General features: G+C 41.6%; 1 protein-coding gene across 3 annotated transcripts; it reads right to left on the reverse strand.

Moving 5' to 3' along the window:
* Positions 1-347: 347 nt before the first annotated feature.
* Positions 348-14,824, reverse strand: pik3r1 (phosphoinositide-3-kinase, regulatory subunit 1 (alpha)). Of its 3 annotated transcripts, XM_055231743.1 has the most exons (15): positions 14,591-14,824; positions 13,308-13,862; positions 7,831-7,923; positions 7,685-7,759; positions 7,477-7,608; positions 6,764-6,965; positions 6,477-6,559; positions 3,178-3,379; positions 2,921-3,101; positions 2,717-2,842; positions 2,500-2,642; positions 2,245-2,421; positions 2,084-2,158; positions 1,837-2,007; positions 348-1,744 (listed from the first exon to the last, which is right to left on the reverse strand). In XM_055231743.1, the coding sequence occupies exons 2-15, from the start codon at positions 13,639-13,641 to the stop codon at positions 1,555-1,557; spliced, it is 2,184 nt and encodes a 727-aa protein (XP_055087718.1). In that variant the 5' UTR covers positions 13,642-13,862; positions 14,591-14,824; the 3' UTR covers positions 348-1,554. The 3 variants fall into 3 exon arrangements, with proteins under 3 accessions (XP_055087718.1, XP_033844824.1, XP_033844825.1); XM_033988933.2 differs by lacking the exons at positions 6,477-6,559; positions 6,764-6,965; positions 7,477-7,608; ... (2 more) ...; positions 13,308-13,862; positions 14,591-14,824 and adding an exon at positions 5,011-5,512 and having other exon boundaries at positions 352-1,744; XM_033988934.2 differs by lacking the exons at positions 6,477-6,559; positions 6,764-6,965; positions 7,477-7,608; ... (2 more) ...; positions 13,308-13,862; positions 14,591-14,824 and adding an exon at positions 4,186-4,673 and having other exon boundaries at positions 353-1,744.
* Positions 14,825-15,915: the final 1,091 nt, after the last annotated feature.

A 15,915-nucleotide genomic window follows, 5' to 3' on the forward strand; every position in this document is an offset into this window, starting at 1 on the left:
TTGGAAATATGAAAGAATTGAAATATGGTGATCCACCAGTGTAGACACAGTGATTTTCTGATACAGAAAAATACTAAGTGGATGATGTCTACTATTTTTAATATCAACATCCAGCAGTCGCAAACACCGGGCTGCTGGGAGTTTTTAAGAGAACATATACATATATATATATATACAAACACACACACACACACACACACACACACACACACACACACACCCCCACACACACACACACACACATACATATATATACATATATATATATATATATATATATATATATATATTATATATACATACATATACATCACACACGTGCACACACCCACACACACATCCACGTACACATATATATGTATATATATATATTTATTTATTTATAACAAAATAAATCTATGCTGTTGTATTCACTGTGAGAGTGGTATGGGGTGAAAATATGCAGCATTTTTGTTGCAAGTCCCATTGTATCATTCTCTGAGTTCACTGACATCCAAAACTGCATGTTGTTTAGCTCTGTAAGAAATAGTACTGTAACTGTAGCAGCTTGATATTCACAAGGCTCTGCCTGAGAACAGCATTACGTTGAAGCAAAAAGACATAGAAAATAGTAATCTTTTAATCTGTATAGCGGTTGTTAATTTCATTATAATAAAATGTATGTTTCTGTTATAATCTTAAAAAAACATAAATCTGCTCTGTATGTATCTTGGCATTTTGACACAAAATATCCTCTTGGATTTTTACATCGGAAAAATACTTTAAGCAATAAAACAAGCTTATATTGTGGGTTGCAACAGAAAGGTATATCTAAAAATAAAGAATTGCATAGCAGATCAGAATATAAAATCTAAGCAGGAACTGATATTTTTGGTATGGTGCACTTTGATTCATGACTTTGCACTGTGTATTTACATAACAAAGTCCATTCATAGTTTCACCTGCCAACAGTAGAGATCAAGTTTACTTCTAATGCTCAACAGTAAGAAGCCAGAGTCAGTCTCTGTACTTCACATAAAAGTCCTTATAGGAGTTTCCCCCCGTCAGACATAAAAAAAAAAGTCACAAATACTTAGTTCAAAGTGCCATTTTGCTACATTTTTAGCTGATCCACGGTCTGCTCTTTAACGGTTAACACAAGTCCTCAAGAATCACACCGCTTCCTGATTTGATGAGTTTTGGTCACACACTTGCAGGCATCTACACACAGAAATCCTCGCTCAGAATCGCACATAGCGTGAAAGGAACAAAGTGGAACAACAAATGGTGGCAAGTGGGACATATCCATGTGGAGGGTGCAGACATTCCAGCTGGTAAAGCTTTGGGAGGAACAAGCACCAATAGAAGGCCTTACATGTTCTCCACTGCAGAGCTCAGTCCTTAGTTTGTCCACAAAGCACAGAGGACAAGTACATTCAGAAAGCTGCTTGTGGTCAGCCTAAGTCACTGAAATGTTCCAGGCTTTTATGTGTTTTCTTTCTTGTCTCCAGTCTGAGTCTTGCTTGTGTAAACTGCCTTGAGGCCTGTCTTTATGTCTACAGACCAGTGCGCTCCTCACCGTCTCTGCTGGGCATACACCGGGTATGCTAACGTCACATTTAGAGAGTCATTGTGCTGGACCAAAGATGTATGCTGGTAGTGAAGTACGAGTTCTTTCAAAGAGCTGTATAGGTTGTAGGGTTCTGCAAAGCCGTAACCTGATGGCGTTTTGTTGATGACGCAGTGCTTGGCCTCACCATCCACGCTGCAAACACAAGTAACAATAGGGTCAGCCACAGGTCTTGTCCCACATGGCCCCATCTATGAGTCAACACTTAATCTTATTATGATACGTACACAACACTGCAGGCGTAGCATCCGGCCTTACTGCTGTCCCGAACCAGGAATGTACCGTCTCTCTTGCCCTGGAGCAGTGCTTCGGCCTGGAGTCTGTTTATGTTGCCTAGCTTCCAGGAACGCTCGTCGTGATGAGGCAGATCTTCATCATCCTCCACCATAGAATATTGACTGAAAAAACAAAACAAAACAGACATTAGTACAATTACATGTAATTTACATTACTCTGGATTAAAAGGAAACTCACTCTTCTGTGTTCTCGTTCTTGATTCCCAGCCACTCGTTGAGCTTTTTCTGCCTTACTCCTTTCTGGGTCAACCACCTACAAATGAGAATGGTTAGAGTCCAGGTTAGACTCGCCTTAATATTCTCAAGAGAAGAGCATGCAGCCGCAAGTGCTATACATACATTAGATATTGGTCTCTGGTTTTGCGAAGTTGAATGAGATCAGGCTTGATACTGTTCATTCTCTTGTCAATCTCTCTGTAGTCTGCTGCCTGCTTCTTCAGATCCTCCTCCAGGCGCCGCTTACTGTCTACAATTTCGCTAATCCGAGATTTCAACTTCTCATAGTTCCCCATGATTCTAAAATGAAAACATCAACTCATTATTGTTTATTCAGTCAAATCTGTAACATTGTATTCTGAAAAACACAATACGCACCTTTGAATCTCTTTGTCGTTTCCTTCTCTTCTAAATTTCTCAATATACTCTTTGCTGTACCGCTCTTGTGTTTGGCATTGCTCTTCAAAGATCTTAATAGTTTCATTAAATGCTTCTATGGCTGTGCGTTTCATTTGAATTTCCTGGAAGCAGAGACATCTCATAAATATGTGTAAAAGAAAAGCAATTAAACAGTAATGTGTGGATGGGCACTCACTTGTGATGTTCTTGTGTATTCTTCATAGAGACGATCATACTCCTTGTTCTTCTCCTGGTACTGCTGATGATACTCACACAGCTTTCTACCTACTGCTTCAATGTTGTCCTCTTTCACTACTTGATCCTGGAGAAACCATCATGACTTGTTAATCTTTAAGAAATGCACAATTGTTGTTCCATCTTACAGTAGTAAATGGTTTACCTGTTGGTGTTTTGATACAGGGTACAACAGTTTGACGTCTAGTTTTGGGTTGTATTGAGCCAGAGACTCCGTGCGGTAGTGGTTGATGAGTTCAACGACTGAGCTAAACGTTAGTGGATCAGAAAAGCCATACTTTCCATCTCGATGAAATATCTTAATGAGTTTATTGTTGCCCCCTTTCCTGTAACCAGAATAAGAAAACTGTATAAATGACCACAACACTTGCTTTTGATTCACTTCATTTGTATAGAACTGACCTTAATGTCAGAGTGTAGTCTCCGTGCATTTTGGTAGAGGCATCTCGCACCAGAAAAGTACCGTCTGCGGTGTCCCTAAGTTTCTCATTCACCTCTTCCCTCGAGATGTCGCCCCAGTACCACTCAGCGTCTTGAAGAGCCATGTTATTGTTCATACCGTTGTTAGTCACAGGTGCAGGCTTGGGTGGCTTTGGAGGTAGAGCTGTAACATAAATATACCCTCTCAATACAAAAGCTCATTTTAAATAGTTTTAACCATGGAAAATTTTGTATCAAGAGACAACTAATGCGACAAGTGTGTGTGTGTGTGTGTGTTTTTTATTGATTAAATTAGGCAGCAGTGTGCTGGGGAATTGTGAGTACATTCAACCAATGAGATATGTAAAAGAACACTATTCTTGTTTTACTCTACAAAACTTAAAAAAAATATATATATGTATGTAATTTGTGTGGGAAAACCACACAGGTAAATTTAAATCAATAATACAGATCTCATTCATCCAACCACAGAAAGTTATTTCGCAGAATCAAAAGGCTTTACCGTATTTTATCATAATTATGACATTTAGACATCCACACATGTCAAAATGTGCAGTGATTGCCCAACAGTGAAGCGTGGCTCTAGCTGAACCAAGGCAAGTGGCTATTTTTAACCCACAAATCTGCACTGTCTTTGTTCAGTCCCTCTGCATTAACACCCTTCCTGCTGCAATGAACCATGTAGAACTGCCCATTCAGAGCTCTTAGCATGCTCCTAAACAGACTACAAGCACATATCAAGCCCACAAAACAACTTCTTTTGTTTAAATGAAGCACAGTTTGACTGCCAACAAGAGCACCATTTAAACACACAGTTAGATCATTTAAGAAGTGTCGCTACTGGACAAAGCCCCCAGAGCTACATAAAAGCAATATACATATTTTCCTCTATTAAAATAAAAACATGAGTTTAAGCCAGTCAAATCTGCATCAGAGGCAGCCTGCTCAGTAACATGTTACATCACTTACCACAGCCAATCACATTGGGGGTATGTCCTCCACCATTCAAGCATCTTTCTTATTCTCACAGCAATGAGATCATACAAAAGCCTGTCACCTCAGAACTGCCTTCTTCACAACACTGCAGCGAGCCACAGTGAAACAGCCTGACGAGCATAAAAATCCTTCATGACTGTAGCCGTATGTCCTAGTGCCTCCATGAGTAGGATCTGTGGGCTAGCAGGAGGAGCCAAGCAGCCGCAGCCTGTCCCATGCTTTTCCAGCGTCATCACTCCCTCCCTCTCGGACTCTCCTGCAGCCAGTTTGGCCCCGCCCCCACACGTGTGTCATGCCGAGCTATAGTCCACCCCTCTACTGGCACTTGAGACAAAGCCAGCTCTGCTGCTGCAGCACGTACGCAGCCAAATGACAAAGCCAGGGCCGGTCAGCGGCACCAAAATACGCCTGTAATCCCACAGTGACACTGGCCCGACTGCACTAGAGCTTGATTTCCTCAGAGCTATTAAAATAGATTTACTTCTGAGTATTGTCCAATGATTAGAACAGTGTCCTGTTTCATGGTGTCCTTAAGGTGAGCCCTATACTTTTAAAGCACCTGTATGTAATAAATTATACAAAAACTCAAAAACTCAATGGTCCCATACAGCATAGAATGTAGTGAGGCAACCTGCACATATCATCTGAAGAGGCACATTGTTGCCTGACACAAGTGACAAGATAGAAAGTTTAACTAGAGCCAAAAGCACCTAGCACCAACCCCATGTATAGTTAATTTGTGCCACGTAGTTCTTACATTACATACATACATAAATACATAACAGAAAATACACTTACTGTAGAGGTTATGCATATTTTGTTGTCATTCCGAGTAGTTTAACTGTGTCCATCATATTTGGTTCAAACAATCGCAGTATATTCTACCAAAAGGCCAAAATGCGTAGAAGTCCTCAGTTCAATGCAGTTCTATTAAAATCCAGGTAATCCGTGCAAAGTAAGGTCAGGTGCAAGTACTGGGTCTGCTCAGTTCTTGCCTTAAGCACACTTGCCTGTTGCTGACTCTGCCCCACTGCGGCCTGCTGCTGCTGTGCAGGCACAAGGTTAATGATTAGCACTAGCTCTGAGCACAGCCTCACGCCACATACGGGTGTTGGTCACTCCCCCTTCCCCTCTCTCTCCCTCAGTGTGTGTAAAGGAGGAGTCAAAGGGTGTTTCAACTTATGATTAACTTGCAAAGTTTCAAATATTTGCTGAGCTCGGCACTTTGAGGCAAGGAGAACATTTGGAGGGCCAGAGTAAAGCAGTGAGGCAGAGAGCAGGCCTCAGTTTAACAAGAGGAGCTCTGTGGAGCATGTCAACTTTCCAACCAACCAAATCTAACTGGGCCTTTTGTCGCTTACTTAAAATAGGCACGCAGTCACCAGGAGTAGGCCACACTGCACATGCACACACCAGCCATTCACAGAAATCTACAGACAGAATGTACACGTCTTTACAAAGAAGTGTAAAGTGATCATCACTGTGTGGGTCCAATTTATATTTCAATACTAAGGGCACCAAAGCACTGTATAAAATTATACAAACTTCCAAACCAACAAAAACAAAACATTTACTTGTATCAATGAGATTTTGTCAAAATGTGAGTGCCACCAATTTTTCCTTTTGGTCTGTCTTTGCACTGCTCCCACCCAGGCCAGAGTGAAACTACTCCTGCAGGTGCAAATTACTGACAGCGAAGACTTGCCCAAGCTCACGACATTATAAATAGCCCTAACAGGTAATAAAATGTTTAAACAGCCTGGGCCAGAGATGGGCCTCTGTGGCAGCCAACAACAGTGCTTTTAACTAGAGCTGTAAAAACATAATGAAGCCACGCACAGGACTGCAACGGTCTACAACATTTGTCATTATAGAACAAGATTTAGATTTCCTGCCATTATTTGCTATTATAATTCATGTACTATAGAAAATATAGGAAAACGCAACTTAAACTAAGACAGAGTTTAATTTCTGCACCATGGCTGTCAAAAAATGCAAATTGCCACCAAAATGAAGTAATACAACTGTAGACATAGAAAGCAATCAAGTATAAATGTGTTTGCGTGTGTATCATTAAATCCATCATCACAGCTAATACTATATACACATCCGTCTTGATTATGGACTTTTTCCAGAGTAATAGTGCAGAAAATAGGTTTGAAATAACAGTAATATGATGACAACACTACTTTGCACTGATACTGAATTAAATGCATTTGACATTGGGAAAGAGTTTGGATAGTCCATAGTAATGAGGTTATTACCTGGTGCTGCATTGCTGTCTGCCCATTCACTGGCCACCAAAACCTCAATGATCCTGACGTGGGTATCTGAGCTGGGTTCACAGCTGTCGGCAGAAAGGTTGAATGTATTTAGGCCAGTGCAGAGAAATTAGGCTTTGCTTGTTAACGTGCGTGCATGCGGGTGCTGTGAGCCTGTGTCTGGGTGCTACAGTATTGTATGTCTGAGTAGGCACACTTGAGCCTGTCTGTAGCCTGCTCTATCTTTAACGCAGACTGCAGTGTGACTGAAGGCCGTGCTGTGCTCTCACCTGGAGCTCTGTTGTCTGAAAAGCACAGGGCTGAAGATCTCACCCACGGCCCGTGCAGACAGCAGGTTTTTGGAGCCGTTCTGACACACACGGCTGAAGTGCCTGAGCAGACACTGGAGGGTGAGCCAATACTGTGGAGGCAGGCCCGGAGAGCTAAAGATTCGGCGCAGCAGCTGAGCACACTCCTCTGGACCTGCTACTTCTGTATAACCAGAAAGCAAGTTTAAGCCTTTGTTCACAAAAAAAGAACCAAAGAAAACTGAAGTAGAGGATGTTCTCTCAAAAAGGCGATGGAAAAAAGTGTCATGTGCAGTCGGTTACAAGCCGCAAAGACACTGTGCGGTTGACAATGAGCGTAAGGTACACTAGCAGGTGATTGGCTGCTCACAGATTGTACAGATAAACTTTCAGGCTTGTTTTAGTTCCTATTAACCACAGATATCCTGTTTCTGGCCCTGTGACAGAAAGAGAATGCAGCACGACAGAGCAGAGTGTGGTGTGAGAATTTGGTTACTGCTTGCACTCAAAAAGTTGGGTAAATGTGACATTGCTCTGAGATGCACAGAAGAAAAACTGTAAAAAGCTTTTGGAACAAGAGTTAGTGACGAGGAACTGAATGTTCAATTAGCAGTGTGGTGGCAATTTACGTCAGCGCTCTGCTTCTGTGGAGTAAACAGCCATATTTCAAACAGAGTAACAACATTTGCACTCACCTTTGGCTGTGTGGACCATTTGAGTGTATAATGCAGTTGGGATAATGGGCTGGGGTAGATCCTGCAAGTACCTTCGCAGACTGTCACAAAGGACAGGGAGTTCAAGTTGATCCAAATCCACAGAGGAAGGATCTGAAACGCACATTTTGACTTCATTATTTGTATATACAACGTTTATACAAAATACTACTATATTTAAGATCCTTACCACAGTCATAATACTGTCGAAATTCAGCCCCACCTCCTGCAGTAAACGTTCGATAAAGTGTTGGGTTATCCAGACCTGCAAAAAGGAATGAGAAATTTAAATTATATGTGTAACAGACATAAGGCCAGTTTTAATGTGAAACTTACCGTTTTTCTCAATAGCCTGAATCAGCCGGGCCAGCAGAGGGGGCGCCGTTTCTGGTAGAGTGAACTGTTCCGTCAGGTCCAGGAGACATAACGCTGGAGAAAAGGATCAAAACTATTAATTATTTGCAGATATTCATATAACTAAACATTCAGTGGGTTAGTACAAGCAATCAAAATGCACTGCTTCCCGCTACGCTAAATTAAGTAAAAGGGTACGAGCACTGACTAGAGTAGACAAAAACAATCCATACAAGACCATTTTAAATGCTGAGTGATGAATTGAATAGTTGTGACTTTTAAGTGGCATTGCTATTCATGAAATGTTATTGTCAGATTGTGCTTTTATGTAAATGAGCCGTTTTTAGTCTTTTGTACCTTCCCAAGGACTGCAGATGGAAAGTAGGTTTTAACTAAATCATGGGCAGAGCATCTTTTCTCTTTGAAATCAATGCAATCTGTGCACTGTCCTTGTTTTAAATAAATAAAATAAAACAATATTTACAGCAGAAGTAATGAGGCTTGGCAAGAGACCTAATCCCTCAAAAGTTTAGATGTGAAATCGGGGAGAGAGAAAGGCTGCCATTTATAGAATCTAGGACTCAATCGCAGAATGCAGACAAGTCGCTACAAATTAACCACTACATCACAATGCGGTTTAAATCTAGATCATCATTTTTAATAGTGGGAGAATGATGCCTTCTTATATTAAATGGCAAGGGTGGGGTGAGTCAAGTGAATTCCGCAAACCTGACTAGCACAGAGGTACAAATTGAACTTCAAACACAAGTGGTCATTACAGCGGTCTAACTGAAGACCAGAGGTTGGCCGTGGAGGTTGCAGGCCTGGGTAAACAGACTGTGATATGAGTTAAGCCAGGCCACAGGTCTGACTTACTTTTTCTTCAGAACTTTGTCCCCAGGTGTAGACATGAAAAGATCAAGGACTTGGACAGGATTTTATTTGGATTTGCAAAGGTGTATTTTGAAAACGATCTGTTCTGAAAGACTGGTCTGTTCAGCTAAGTGCACAAAATCCTCAGAAACTATAAATGGACGCTTTCTTGTAACCTTTTTTTTTTTTCCAAGAATGAAGTTCATTTCGATTTACTCTGAGGGACTTTTAAGATGCATTCTAAAAACCAAATCATGAATCGCTAATCAACAGCCACACTCCTCACACTCCAACACACAAGACTGCATGTAGGACAACGAGTCATCTGGAAGATATCACAGGAACTACTTGGCTGTGGAGGGGCAGGCAGCAGGGGGTTCTGAGAAGTCGGAGCTGGAAGGCCAGTGGTCCTTAAATAGGGACAGAGACATGTGGAGCTTCCATTGCACAGCCTCAGTATAACCTTTCTCTGCCCAGATATGCTACTTGCTTCTGAGAACCCCATGGTTAGGGGTCCAATGCAAGCAGACGCCAATGATCAGATTCGGGGTAAATCAAGGGTAAATCATACTAGATTATTTTACAGCACATGTAGATATTCTGTAAAAAATGTATAACATACTTTTCTGACAAAATATCACATGGCCTTTAATTATCTTTAATGAAAACTGAAAATGTGCTATATTAGGGTGAACTCAATACATTAACATTAATATATGAACAATATAAGGACATGGATATTGCCACACTTACTTAGTAACAGTAACTAAAAGGAGAAGGCGCATGCAGTCCCTGTGTTTATTTACTCCTATGAGTGACAACAGACAGCAGTGATACAGTTGCTTCTTAGTACTGTCAACGGCAGGATAGTTTGGCGCCGATGGAATTGGATCAAGTAGCAGACAAAGTATGGCAGAAATGTTTCAATCTATTTGAGGGAGTTTCAAACGCCCTGGCAGAGGATCAAACGATAAGCAAGTTCCTACATGTTTTTTTTTTTGTCCCAACTCTTCTTGGTGATTGGGAAAAGCACCCAAATAGGAGTCCCCCAGAGACATGCCTCTACATGCCTGGATGCTTGGGCCCATGATGGAGCACGGGGTGCACCGTCTTCTCTAACCTGAACTAGTCTGACTGGTGAAATGCAGCTGCTGCTCACACTGTGTCTGAGCCCGTGTCACATCACAGGCTGCAGCAGGACAAGCCAGGGCACCAGTACACACCTGTGAAACATTTAGACAGGCCGCTTAAGGTCTGCACTTTTACCCTGTGCCATATCATCTTGTCTGTGAGAAGCTTAAGGAGCAAACAAGAGCCTATGTAAGGGTACAGGGTTTAACAGCCAGTTATTACAGATATTACAATGGTGGGCAGAGATTCACAAGGTGAATTAACAAACATTTTAAAAAGTGTAGGGAAGTAGGTCAGTTTCACAGACAATAAGAACAGTAAGCATAAGAGAGCTAATACGAAGGCAACATCTCCCCCTACAGGATGGAACAGGTGGTGTAACTGCTGAGTGACAGCCAATCAGGATGCTGTTGCTACAGCCTGCCAATTAACCCTGTAGTGAGCAGAGAGAGGCCTGCACAGTTCAGCTGGGGTGCCGATGGTTACACAAGAGAGGAACTGAAGGCCGCTAAGGTTCCTCAGAAGAGGAGTGTCATTTATGTGGACAGTAAGAAATTGCAGATAGCAAATAGTGTCCTTCATATTGACATCAATGATCATGCATGTTGATTGAAATTCAAAGTTTGAGATGGGTCTCAAACAGACTAGTGAGTTACGTTGGGAACAGAAGATCAATGAAGCTACAGAGCAGGCTGTATACAAGTGGAAACTGATTTGTAGATAGTTATTTGCAAATTTGGATGTGGGACACAAGAGCAAAACAACTGGACATTGTCATTATCCCCAATTTATATTCAAACTAGTAAGAGTTCAGTTTTAAAAGAAATTGATAGAAAAAAGTTCAATTTTAAAAATGGATGGATTAATAAAAAGAATTATGTTATTTTAATAACCTGCAACAGTGCTTGAACATACAAAATGGATATTGTTGCTATGATGTGTTCTTTTCCCCAAAGATTTATGTAATGCCACACCTCAACCGCACAGCTTTACAAAGGAGCCGATGTCACAGGACACTAACTCTTAAAAAAACACACTATTTGAAAAAGCTGTAGCAGCCCAGCACTGGAGATTTTTACTGACCTCATCTCTTCCTTTTTGTCAAAGTCTCAGTCGGCCTCGGCCTCTCTCTCTTAATCCGGCTTGCAGACAAGCTATTAGTAGTAGCAGCAGTAAAGAAGATTTGAATTCAGACACTGTGCATTTCCCAATGTTGCGAATTACAGTATGCAGGATTGTATAGAACTTTTTTTTTAATCTGGTGGTTAAGTGGTTTACTTCAGTCCAATCAAGCAAGATACCAATGCTCCGAATATGAGCATGCCAGAGATGAAATTACTTTAATAAGTGACCATAGGATTCCAATTGTTTTACTTGACCACAGTCAGCCTAACTATTATTATAACTCCATAAATGATCAAATGATGAAAATTAAGTAAAATGAGTATGGTACAAAGTTTGAAGGGGCTAACACTCTTCAGCTGTATGCACCCAGCTCATCCTATAGGTTGATCTGGGATTGGATCAAGATCTAGAGTTGCTACGAGAGAAATGTCTATTGCATGAACCAAGAGTTGGAGCTAACGGAGCATTCGGAGCCAATGAGGCCCACTGAAGGAAAGCACAGTTTATCTCAAACTCCACACAGCACTCGCTCCAATACGGGGGGCAGAGAGCAGGCTCTTACTTTCTAACAATCAAACAATCAAACACACAAAACATAACCTAGCCTATTATACAAACATATCGTGTTACATTCCCACATTGTTTATATGTAATGCTCAGGTGATGTCCTGCCAGGGTGATGGAGAACATGCTGCTTGTTTTTTTCCATATCTTTTCAATATTTGGATAATGTAATTTTGAAGCGCAAATATAAGGCAGTAGAAAACTGTGATAGGCAACTAAGAAGACAAGGGTGTGCTGGCCTTAAATATTTCCTTCAACAAGACTGAGCTCGTAGAAGGTGCTGAAGGAGCACACACAGCAACACTTTATCTACGTTTGAAAGAATGTTAACAGACTGACTGTTGGATGATAAAGAGCAATTATAGTTCAAACTCTTCAGGCATTTCGGAAAGTTAACTGTGAAGAGTTACTGCATGAACGCAAAAAAGAGAATTAAATTAGATCACAAGGAATTGCAACACTAGTTTCAAGGTTTTTATCCTCCTCAATTTTCCATGGTGCTCTAGGTCTTTATGCATGAATTCTTTGTGAACAGGGAGGTGCAGAACAGAAGTTTAAAAAAGGCTTGTTGGAATGAGGCGGGCTGTCGCAGCCCAGCCTCTCCACATCTGCTGCACTCATGTACACCCCTGTGGCTGAGCAGAGGCCCCATGCTCTCCCCCACCAGAGCTGACTGTAGAAACTATCCAAACAGTGCAGGAGGAGGGAGAGCGCTGCGGAATGGAGGAAGGGAGTGAGATCCCTTGGTAGTGCCTAATAAATCACAAACACAGTGGGAGCACCCATGGCCCTGCCTTTCAAAAGCCTGAGCTCCAGTTGAGATAGTCCTGCCTGCACACTGTTACTCGCACTGCGCTGTCCCACAGCCTCAGAGGCCCCCCGTGTCTCCCCCTGTGAGTGCCTCTCAGAGCAGCACACACGCAGCATTCTTTTACTGGGGCTGCGTTCACACTGGCTCCAGGCTCAGCGCTGCCACTCAACCACGACACAACCATTCACATGCCCCTTCAGTCTGAGCAAGCTCTCCCCGGACAACAAACCACAGAAAAGAATTTCACAATCACACACCACAAAAGGGCACAAACTAGAAACCTGCCAACTCCAGCCGCTCTATAAAGTGAACACATATGCTATGTGCAAATGCTAGTGTCTTTCAACTGGCTTCAGTCATAGAGAGTGTTGTGGTAATTGAAACTTTAAATTGGGCAAAACTGGACACAACTAAACGCAAAACAAAAATGTATCTTTACCAAGACTTAACACTGGAATTACACCTCTCTATGTTCCCAATTTAATCAAGATAATATCCTAAACAACCATATGGCTTGTGGGGCCTGACTTCTATAAGTTGATTCAAAGCAGCATTGTCCACTGGGATAACAATTTACTTCTCATTATGCGCCACTTTTCACTAATGTCTCCTTAGGTTTCCCAGGGGACACCTTAGTACCTCCACCCCCTCATTTCAAGAGAGACAAATACTGAAAGTGAGCAGCAGAGTACCACTGAGTAGTCCAGCACTAAACTGGGTTCAAACCGGGACCCAAAAAGGGCAATTTTGAACACACTGTTTCATCATACATTTTACTGACCAATAGACAACTAGACATAGGTTAGCCTGTTTGAGCATAAATTTGAATTGCTCAATGTGCTGCCACTTGACTCAGAATGTATGGTATACATATGTCATATGAGCTATGGCATATGTAAAAAGAAGGAAAATACCTAAATGGTAACAAGTGGAAATAATGTGTAGTTACAATCACCTGGTTCTGAGTCGGAGTCTTCAGCCCTGTCCACCCCTGGAGCTACAGGTAACGGTCTGACAGGGCGGGGCTTGGGCGTAGGCGGTGCGATCCATTTCTTCCCAATGTACTCTACGTATGTCCCAGGGAAGTCTCCTTTTTCTTGAGTGGTCTCGTTGAAGCCTGGCAACCACCCGATGTCCTCTGGCCTCTCCTCCAGTCCATCAGTGTACCCAAGAGCCACCAGCGCTCCTTTGCTTACTAATAAAATATCCCCCACATGAAGGTCCATGTCCTCACCCCTCTCCTTCTTGTAATCATGCAGCGCTCTGTACTGGTATCCTTCAGCACTCATACTGATGCCGTTCTAATTGTTACTTCTTAATAACAGCTCAGCAATTCCATATGCATCAAAGTTCAATATGTCACTAATGTGTTCAGATGCAGATATTTAGCTAGTCTTCAGTCTATCAAAGTTTCTGTTCTCTGGGGACGATTTTGTGGTTTCTTGGAGAGTTGGCCTTCGATATGCACCCATCAGTGAAAGGCCTTCAGCTGTGATATTTCCCAATTTCACTGTAACACAAGAGATATTTGTGGCCAGTTACTTAAACAATCACATAAAAAGCTCTGAAGAGAGTAGTGGTTATGGAAAAATGAATGAAGAAAATACATTTTTACTACAATACAAATTTAAAAAGGTTTGCAGGCGTACAGTCTTTTCATATTTACAAACAACTAATAATATGAAGGCATACTTAACTTTTAGGAAGCATACTTTTAGAGCTGCTTATGAATAGTTCCTTGCATCACTTGGTACGCCTCACTCTGCCCTCTCAGGACTATGGGCAGCTTATGGTGGCTAACATTAGCATTCATTTTGGCAGCGTACAGAGCTGTTTCTTAGGACATGATCTTATAATTGCCTAAATGCGATTTTAAACCTGCAACTTGAGACACAAAACTTCCACGAAACGACTAACTCTGCAAGAACAAGGCGGCTCACGCAGACTCAAGTGCGCATATATGTTACACTACAGGACTGTCTGCTTATAATAAAAAATCTGCATGTTTAATGTTAGGAATAATGTGAAATTAAGTGGGAGTAGAACAAAACCGTGGAAAAAAAAACAGGAGACTTAAGAGGAAGCTCACGAAAGATCAAAATCCGTGCGTAAAAATCGGTGCGTAAAAACCGAACATGGATTAGTCTATAAACTAATACACAAATAAGTTTTAATGTAATCTTTCCTCGTGGCTGCGTGTTAGCCACATTGGTTTGGGATAGCATGAACACTGCATACCAGGTCTGCATGAATCCACAGGCGAGCCCTCCTCCGACAAAAATTGCTCCAAACTTCAGGGATAGAAAGTCAAACAAGCGCGTTTCAACTTTCTTAAGCTCCGTTACCGATCCGCGTTAGCAAAAATCTTCTTGTAGCGTATGCATCCGTTTCGAACACACACACAAAAAAGACAAAATCCTTCACCATCAAAAAGGCACGTCTCACTGTCCCGAACAAACGCTGCCTTGGACGTCGCCTGCACGTCCAACAAGGGGCAGGTCACAGCGCCGCAGCTCATTGGCTCTCGCTCCTGTCTTTCAAACTGTCCATAAAGCGACCAATCAGCTGTTTCCCACTGCTCGACACACCCACTTACACAGACCCGACTCTTGACACGCGACATGAAACATGAAACATCTAAAAAAATTACATAACTAAAACAGAACGAGTGCAAACCTAGATATAACCAACAATTAAATGTTTTTGACAGCTTTGAATAACAAAAGAAAGTGCCAGTTTAGCATTAAGGAAAGAAAAAAAAGACATTTATCCAACTTTACCATCACAGTCCCCATCTGTCAAAGGCTGCAATGTGAAAAGGCAAGGCAAGGCAAGTTTATTTGTATAGCACAATTCATACACAAAGTAATTCACAAAGTGCTTTACAGAATAAGAAGGATTAAAATCACACAAATAAAAAAATCACAAATAATCATCATTAAAACTGAAGAGTGCAAAATCAAAACCCTGCCTATACTGATCCTTCTCCTGCTTTATTATGATATGAATGTCCCAAACTTGCACAGTATGCACACACTCAGCACCACATGTCTGCAAATGTGGGTGGCCTAATTATGATAGGGAAAGGGGCAGGATAGAAGAAATCCCCTCTGCAGACCGCACTGTCCCGGCTGGGCTAAAAGAAGCTGTAAGCTGCTTTGTACGGTCTGCTGGACTTTTAAATGCTCAGCAGGCCTAGTCATCTAAAACAGGTAGATTTACAAATATGGCCTGTAGAGCTACAGTCTCACTGCAAATTGTAGTTCATTAAATACATCACATTAATTTCACAGTCATGCAGCCTATAACCTGGTCTATATGTTTTGCAAATAGGCTAAAGTTTTTACCCCACTGTTGCACAATTGCTTGACTATTTATCTGTTGGCTATACGAAATCTTGTTTGCATTTATAGCCCTAATTCACCAGATTCAAGAACAAACTACTTTCCGTTAACATTTACAAAGAGTGAAGACCACCAACTGTTCCCCAGCATTCCAAAACATCTGAAATAGGTCAAAAACACCCTCGGTAGCCTACACAAAAGTGATTATAGCTGATCTTA

The sequence above is a fragment of the Periophthalmus magnuspinnatus genome, chromosome 23, assembly GCF_009829125.3.
Source record: "Periophthalmus magnuspinnatus isolate fPerMag1 chromosome 23, fPerMag1.2.pri, whole genome shotgun sequence".
NCBI lineage: Eukaryota > Metazoa > Chordata > Actinopteri > Gobiiformes > Gobiidae > Periophthalmus > Periophthalmus magnuspinnatus.